At 50.1% G+C, this 8,058-nt stretch overlaps 1 protein-coding gene across 2 annotated transcripts; it reads left to right on the top strand.

Annotated features, from left to right (window-relative positions):
- Positions 1–708: 708 nt before the first annotated feature.
- Positions 709–7,057, top strand: CBLN2 (cerebellin 2 precursor). Of its 2 annotated transcripts, XM_030507076.1 has the most exons (5): positions 709–733; positions 877–963; positions 1,863–2,459; positions 4,645–4,764; positions 5,068–7,053. In XM_030507076.1, exons 3-5 carry the CDS (start codon positions 2,097–2,099, stop codon positions 5,263–5,265), a joined length of 681 nt encoding a protein of 226 aa, XP_030362936.1. In that variant the 5' UTR covers positions 709–733; positions 877–963; positions 1,863–2,096; the 3' UTR covers positions 5,266–7,053. The 2 variants fall into 2 exon arrangements, with proteins under 2 accessions (XP_030362936.1, XP_030362928.1); XM_030507068.1 differs by lacking the exons at positions 709–733; positions 877–963 and having other exon boundaries at positions 1,791–2,459; positions 5,068–7,057.
- Positions 7,058–8,058: the final 1,001 nt, after the last annotated feature.

Raw genomic sequence — 8,058 nt, 5'->3', positions numbered from 1 at the left:
CTCTCCCAGCTCTCGGCGGCCCCGCGGTCCAGCACGGCCCGACCAGCAGGGGGCGCACCGCCCCGCTCCGCCGCCAGGTGGCGACCCACCACCGCTCTTGGCGCGGACACGCGGGAGGGGCCGGGAGTGGGTCGGGGAGCGGGAGCGGGTCTGGGAGCAGGTTCCGGACCAGGAGCGGGTCTGGTAGCGGGTGGGGGAGCGGGTCTGGGGGCGGAGCCGCCCCGGAGAGAAACAGTTTAATAAAGGCAACAAAGGCGGGCCCGCCGCCGCCCGCTGGGCACCAAGGTGCGGGGATCCAGGCACAGGAATGCGGTGCGCAGCCTGAAGTACCCCAAGCAGCGTGTCCTTGTTAGTGCTATATATATCATCATCATCATTATGAAAGTCTATGAATTCCAAATAGCTTCCAGTTAGTGGTGATGCGCGGCCCGACCGCAACAGTGGCCCGTGAGCGCCAGAGTGCCAGTGTGCCGGCGGCGTGTTTGTGCCGGAGATATTCAGCCCCACGGGTTTAAACAGAAATAAAGGAGGGCCAGGGGGTAAGGCCTTTCCCCGCCGCCGGGGACACCCTGCCCTGCTACGGGGCGCTGCGGAGAGGCCGTCCCGGTGGGAGCCCAGCGCCTCGCCGCGGCTGCCCGCCAGGTGCCGGGGTGTGAGGCCGGGGCACGGGCTGGAGTGCGGGGGGTGCCAGGGCCGCGCTCCACTCCGCTCCCGGCGTCTGAATCCCTGTCGGGTGCGAGTGTGTGTGTGTGCGTGGACGGGGGAGGAGGGAGGAAGTGGGGTGGTAGTGGTAGCGGCTGGGGGGAATAGGGGGGAGATTATTGGCAATGGGCGGGAGAGAAAGAGGCGACTCCTGTTTCCTTTTCTTTCTGCCAGCGCAATCTCGGCTCATTTTCTCTAAGCAATACAAGTTCACGGACGAGCTACCTAGCCAGCCCTCCTCTCCCGTCATGGACCTCCCAGGTAAAAACGCCGTTCTCCTCCCCGCTGGCTGTTCCTTTCGCAAAATACCATCTTAAATAATAGCCATAATAAGATGCAGGGTTAGGGCAGCGGTAGAGATGCCTCGGGGAAGTGTAGGGGGGATCTCCCAGGACCGTGATCTAAGGGTGTTCTGGTGAGCTGGGAAAACTGAGATGCAACTTCCCAGAGAGACGATGGGTGAGGTTTTTCCTCTTGCTATGTGCATGCTGCCAGGGTGGGAGCCGAGGGATGCCTGAGCCGCTTCCTTCCCAAGTGTTTAGGAGGCAGCCGTGGTAGCCTGGCCTGGGGGACGAGAGATTGGGAAGTACAAGCCGGTTCCCGAGCGCAGCACTCCCAGGACGAGAGGAGGGCGGCGGCGGCTTCCAAAGCCCGGTCAGGGGCAGCGCCGCGGCGGGAGCGCGGGCTCAGGTGCGCCCCGGGCCCCGCGAGCCTTGGGGATAGCGGGGCAGCTCCTGTGAGAGGGAGCATCACCAGTAATAATAATGATAAAATCTTCTTTCGTAATGGGGTGTTAGAAGGCAGACACAAACCCGGCTCGCAGATGTAGTAAAAAGTGGGGCCGTGGGAACGAGCCGGATTTTGTAGCCCCCGTCGGCTGTAGGGCGGAAAGGGACCGCCCGAGGAGCCCGCAGGGCGATCCACCGTGGGTTCAGGACGAAACCTGCCGCGGTGCCCCCTCTTCTCGGCTCAAAGCACAGCTGGGGCTGCGGGACCTCCCGCTGCTGGGGGACGGGAGAGAGAGAAGACACGAGGAGGCGCTGGGAAGCGAGGTCTCTCCCAGCCAGACCTGTTGTGCCGACGGGAGGATGCCGGGTGGTGTGGTGCCTGGCTCCAGCCCGCCCGCCCCTCTGCTTCACCGCCGCCTTTGCCCTCGCCAGGCTGCTGCGCGCCGCCCGCCCTTTGAGGAGGCTCCCTCGCCCCGCGCGGCGGCGGAGGAGGAGGAGGAAGAGAGAAGGAGGAGGAGGCGGAGGAGGAGGAGGCGGAGGAGGAGAAGGGGAGGAAGGCGCGGCCCCAGTCGCCGCTGCCCAGCCGCCGTCCCGCAGAGCGCTGGCCGCCGGTCGCCGCGGCGGCAGGAGGCGCGCAGCCCCCTCCACTTCCCCGCGGCCGCCCGCATGGCGGCGGCGAGCCGGAGCGGCGGCGGCGGGGCGCTGGGCATGGGGCGGCGGCGGCGGGGGGCGCTGCCGGAGCCGGCGGGCGGCTGCTCCCGCTGCCTGGCGGCGGCGCTGCCGCTGCTGCTGCTGCTGCTGCCCGCCGGGTGCCCGGTGCGGGCGCAGAACGACACGGAGCCCATCGTTCTGGAGGGGAAGTGCCTGGTGGTGTGCGACTCCAGCCCCTCGGCCGACGGCGCCATCACCTCCTCCCTGGGGATCTCGGTGCGCTCCGGCAGCGCCAAGGTGGCCTTCTCGGCCACCCGCAGCACCAACCATGAACCCTCTGAGATGAGCAACCGCACCATGACCATCTACTTCGACCAGGTCAGCCGACACCCGCTTTGCCTTCGCTGTCCCGCGCTCCGCGCCGCCGGCCCCTACCCTCCTTGCGCGGCCATCCCCGCCCCTCGCACTGTCACTACACCCGGCGTTTTGCTCCTGGCCCTCTTCCATCTTTTAATCCTGACCCACCCGCTCAGTAGCAGTTTTTACAGCTCAACTCCCCAGAAAGAGTTTGTGAAGTTCTTTTAGGTGGCTGCAGGGCTTTCCTGGGGTGTGTTGGGGGTGGGAGGGCGACTCTGGCTTTTTGTCCGGTCCTGTCGCTGCTACTGAGAGGGCTTTAACGTGCGAGTTTGTGCCTCGGGCGTTCGTGGGGGATCCTTGCAGCCGAGGGTTGCCCCGGGCAGTCACGGATGACAAGGGGGAGGGTGCGCACCCTACCCCTCCCCATCGGTGCTCCGACGGAGATGCTTATTTTCAGGGCAGTGGGAAGACAGCGATTTACCGGCGACGAGTCGCCGGTAGCTGGCTGCCTGACGACGGGCTGCCTGTTCCCACCGCACTTGGCAATGTTACAGCACCTCTCAGGGGGAGGGAGGGCTGAGGAAGAAGAGGGTGTTCCCCACATTATCAAACGAGGCGAACACTGTCCCCGGTGGGTTGTAGTGGAGCGATGTTACCCTGCGCGGCGTACGCCGCGCAGAGAAGCGGATAGCCCGGCCTGCTTGTCCTATCCCTTCCCCGCCTCACTGCTTGCCTCCCGGAGCCCGTGTCCTGTCCTACCGCTTGACTTTTGCGACGAAATTCACTTTTTTCCTACCGTGTCTGACTCCTGAAGTAGTGTTGCGGAGACACCCAAAATTAGCACACGCAAACCGTTTTCTCTGGTTTTGTTTTTGTTTTCATCTGTCTATCCGCCTGTCATTCATCTGTCTACCTGTCCCTCCTAATGAGTTTGCACAGCTATTCCTTACAAGCTGTCATAAAGTCACATCAGTAGAGGAAAAAAAAAAAACGAGCAAGAGTTTGCTTCATGTGTAACGTATTTTAGACACTTTACGCGGCAATGTTCAGTTCTCAGGAGTTTGAAGGCGTTCCTCCCTCGGTGCTCCCTCAGTAATGGATTCTTTTTTTTTTTTTTTTCTTTTTTTCTTTTTTTCCTTTCTTTGAAACAATAGGATTTGGCTATTTGGGAGGAAAGGGTCGGGTTTTGGGGAGGGGGTTGTTTTTTGTTTCCTTCCTCTTTGTATTTTGATCCATCAAACCAGAGGTTGTAGCCCGCAAAGCCGAGTGCGCCCGGCGCCCTCCGGAGAGGGGTGGCGCGGCGGAGCAGCCGGATCGGGCTCACCCATCGCTGCACGGGATCGCCACGGGCACGCGGGGTTTTCTCCCCTTGTTACCCGTGCCTTTTGCGCCAAACCAGGCTGGTGCCTGTAAAAGGAGGAAGCGAGGAACCGGAGCCGGTTTCTCGTCGAAGCGGCAGGCTCCGCACCGCCAGCCTCTACGGGCCAGGATGCGGTCGCCGCTGTCAAGCAAGACTTGGCACATGTGCCGAAGGGCTCAACTATTTTTTTCTTTCTTTCAAAAGACACTGAAATATATGACAAATGAAGGCTGTTGTCGGGGAGGAGGAGCAGGCCTACCCCAGCCGCCTGAGGAAGGTGCGGGCCAGGCGGCACAGCCCTCCGGAGGGGCAGAGAGGCATGAGCAGGCAGATGTTGGTGTTGGGACCATTCTCTCTCCTCCTCCGGTCATCTCTGCAGGGCGATTTTAGTTCTATACCTACTGAATTCGAGGGCAGGTCTGATTTCAGTAAAGCTAGCTAAAAATATACCTTTGCATCGTGAGTTGAGGAGTTTCAGGGTTTTTTTCCCTCACTTCTTTCCCCTCCTTCTTTTCCTTATTTCCACTCCCCTACGTCCTTCTGCTTCTGCCACCTTTTGTTTTATTAACAGTGCAGTGTGGACATTTGCACTTCACCTAGCAGGCTTTGGAGACCATTATTGCATAGCTAAACCGGTTTATGAACTGTGATGCTTTTTAAATGCCTCTGTAACTTGGCTTCTTTCCCCTGCAGTGCACTTCTAATTGTGCTGCAAATGCCATTTCTACTAGGCTTTATATCGGTCATGAGCTCATGTCAGATGTTCACTGATGGTTTTCTAAAGTGAGTTCTGATTTCTCTCTTTCTCTCTCTCTCCTTTTTTTGTTTTGTTTTTTTACTTTCCAGGTATTAGTTAATATTGGCAACCATTTTGATCTTGCTTCCAGTATATTTGTAGCACCAAGAAAAGGGATATATAGTTTCAGTTTCCATGTGGTCAAGGTCTATAACAGACAAACCATCCAGGTGGGTTCTGATCTAAAGAAGATACTGTCTTCCTTTTTTTCTTTTTTCTTTTTTTTCTTTCTTCCCCTCTTTCAAATGCTCATTTCTAGACACTAAGGTGCATTTACAAAACCAGCAAGTGAAGAATGAGACTGTAGGTTATTTTAGTTGAAGGGGTCTGCATGCATGACAGAAATAATGCATTGTCTTAGCTTAATTCAACCCTGTTTCTAACCTGCATAAAAACTTAGTGATGTGTACAGGGCAAAAAAGTCATTGAGAGTATTGAGAAAACTCAGATTCTCTCTCTTTGCACTTTTTTAGGTAAGTTTAATGCAAAATGGCTACCCAGTGATTTCAGCTTTTGCAGGGGATCAGGACGTCACCAGAGAAGCAGCCAGCAATGGGGTCTTGCTCCACATGGAAAGAGAAGACAAAGTGCATCTCAAACTGGAAAGGGGTAACCTCATGGGAGGGTGGAAATATTCAACCTTTTCTGGCTTCTTAGTCTTTCCACTATAAAAGAAGGCCAAATAGGAGACAGATCCATGAGCCGGAGCAAGGATTCAATCGTTAATGACACCCCGATCTTGGCAGCAGACGACAATATTTCCAGTCACCCTGTCAGACTGTCATGGTAGAAGAATGATAACCTTCTAAACTCCAACATTTGCTTTGAATATTGACAATTCCTCGGGAACCTGCGCCTCTAATTAGTTTTAGACAGTGATCTTTAGGAGAAATGAAATTATCGACCTGAGCAATTTGTACCTGTGATTGTAAAGTCAATTTCGGATTTTATTGTTGGGATCATTGACTTTTTAATTCTTTTTTTTTTTCCCTCTCTCTTTCATTTTTTTCCTCTTTTTCTTTCTCTTGTTGTTGTCCAATGAGACAAATAACTTGGACCACACAATTGATTTGTCAGAGGCTCAGTCTAGAGCCAGAAGAATGAAGTGTTCAGCCCAATGAGGTGTTCTTCCCATACTTTATTTCTCTGTGTTGTATAGCCTTAAGGAAAAAAAAAGAAAAAAGAAAAAAAAAAAAGAAAAAAGGAAAAAAAAGTTAAAAAAAAAAGCTTCAGTTTCAGTCCTGTATTTTTCTGGGGGAGGGGGATTCTGGACATTACTGTGTCAAGAAGTGCTTTATCCAGTGAAGCAAAATTTGCACGATTGGAACCTTATTTGTTTTGTGTTGTTCGTGTTTTTCATTGAGTTTCTTTTTCCTGATTTTTGTTTGTGTGTGCTAAAAATGTAAGCTAGATTGATCAATAAGACAAAACAAAGCACATATATACCCTGTAGCTCTAAGTAAAGCTAACCAGTGAACAATTCTGTCTGCACTTTCCAGCTGATCTTTATAGACCTATTTAGAGAGAGAGAGAAAGAGCGAGAGAGCTACATGATCCTTCAATTACAATCTGGAAACCGGTAAAGGAACTGACATTTCTGAATTGTCCTGACATTTCTAGAAGCAACAATGGAGGCTTTGAATATCTACTCTGACCATACCCTGAAATATATCCTTTCTTTGCATTACTGAGTGCATTTTGAGTGCTTTTATCTGATATTTATTTGATGTATTTGTCCACTAATGCTCGAGTACGCATTGTGGGAGCACAGAGAGATGGCAGAGCAAACTCTTCCAAATCAAATAAAATCATCTCCACTTGACCTGTCCATAGCAAGTATCGGAGGAGCTGATGCTAGCATCGTTGACAGCCTTTGGGAGAGGAGCCTCAGAGGACCAGCAAACGCACCAGAAGTTGCATGGGTGCCTTGTATTTGTTAGCCGTGTGTGCTCTTCCCAGTACAAATGGCCTCAGATTTCGGGGGGTGGACCAACGTCGATATTGGAGGTTAGAAAAATTTATTACCCCAATTCACAAGAGGTAAAATATCAGGCCAATGTCAGTTGCATCATTTTGCCGCATTCTCAATAAGCAGACCCCATTTTTTTCACTTTTTTTACAAAGGTTGTTGTATTAGACAGTGTGCTGAGGGAAACCTTGCTTGAGGACATCCAGGAAGAATGTTTATATTATTTTATGTAGTTTTTATCTTCATTTATTTAATTTAAAATAATTCATCTTGATATTAATCCTGCAAGGGTGGATGTGTATAAGAATTTATTTTTGTCAAATTTACTCCTCTGCCACAAATATAATGCAAAGGCATTTGCAGCAAATTGGTGGTAGCTATGTTGTATTTCAAAATTGTGGTGGACATGTCATTTGCATTGTAAATTTATCATTAAAGGGGCAAAGTCAATTAAAGTCATATATTCTTAAAAAAAACCCTTATCTGTGTTGCTTATGATACCTAGATGACTAAAACATAAACCAATATAGTATTTAATATTTTCGTATATTTTCACCATTGATGCTGTTTGTTTGCTTTGGTGTTTTACTTTGCTGGCTACCAAATTAATAGGTTTCAGGTTTGCTTTTAATGGGTTGCATTTTCTAGTTCCCCTTTTGCATTGGCATGACTGCAGTGTTTCTATTTGCAAAAATATCACAGGACTAAGTTTAAATATATGAAATAAAACCTGAGTCAGCAGCAACCTTCTATTAAAATACAAAAATACAAGGAAAACAGTTGCCTTATTGCTAGATATTGTAAAACTACTTTTAAAACTTAAGTTTTTGTGTTTAAAACTTGATCATGTCTCTCAAGAAAATAGACACTGAGGTGGGTTCAAGGTCACAAATTTTCAGTTTCTATTCCATTTCCTTAGTCTTACTTTGAAATCCTGCCGACCATAATCACTTTCAGTTGTCCCATTTATCTCAGTTCATCTGGTTTGAATAAGGCAATGATATCCTAGTTCTGGCTCTCTCCTAAGTTAAATGAAGCCAATGTCAAGATTTTCCTTGAACATATTCTTGGAAATTACTTAAGCCACTGAAGCTGCAGAATCTGAATAACCTGCTTCATGTATTCAAAGTCAGTAATGTTGACCATGGTTATTTTATAAAGCTAAATGTATTTGTACAATAACCAATCTTCTTCTGAATTTAAGAGGGTCTCTAATGCACTGCCTCTCTTCCTCTTCTACTAATGTGTCCTTCATGGTAAGCTATGGAGTTAGGTGTGTTATATAAACAGTTAAATTAAACGGAAAATGGGCAGGAAATTCTTCTTTTACACTAATTACAATCATGGTGCTTTTTTCTCTTCTTTTTATATTCTTTGTAATATTTATTTCCTTTTCCTTTTTACTTAATTTCGTATCTGAGTTTGTGAAGGTGCAATCTACTTGTCATTGGAAACAGTAGATATTTGGATATACATATAAGGTGTGAATATCATG

The sequence above is a fragment of the Strigops habroptila genome, chromosome 1 (genome assembly GCF_004027225.2).
Source record: "Strigops habroptila isolate Jane chromosome 1, bStrHab1.2.pri, whole genome shotgun sequence".
NCBI lineage: Eukaryota > Metazoa > Chordata > Aves > Psittaciformes > Psittacidae > Strigops > Strigops habroptila.
This window is presented reverse-complemented; position numbering and strand designations above follow the sequence as displayed.

What these genes read in the sequence shown, in the direction of transcription:
- CBLN2 (XM_030507068.1), top strand. Translation starts at nt 1,791, where the DNA reads ATGCCGGGTGGTGTGGTGCCTGGCTCCAGCCCGCCCGCCCCTCTGCTT. An exon ending in TGACCATCTACTTCGACCAG is followed by an intron (nt 2,460 to 4,644) that starts GTCAGCCGACAC and finishes TTTACTTTCCAG; the next exon opens with GTATTAGTTAATATTGGCAA. An exon ending in ATAACAGACAAACCATCCAG is followed by an intron (nt 4,765 to 5,067) that starts GTGGGTTCTGAT and finishes GCACTTTTTTAG; the next exon opens with GTAAGTTTAATGCAAAATGG.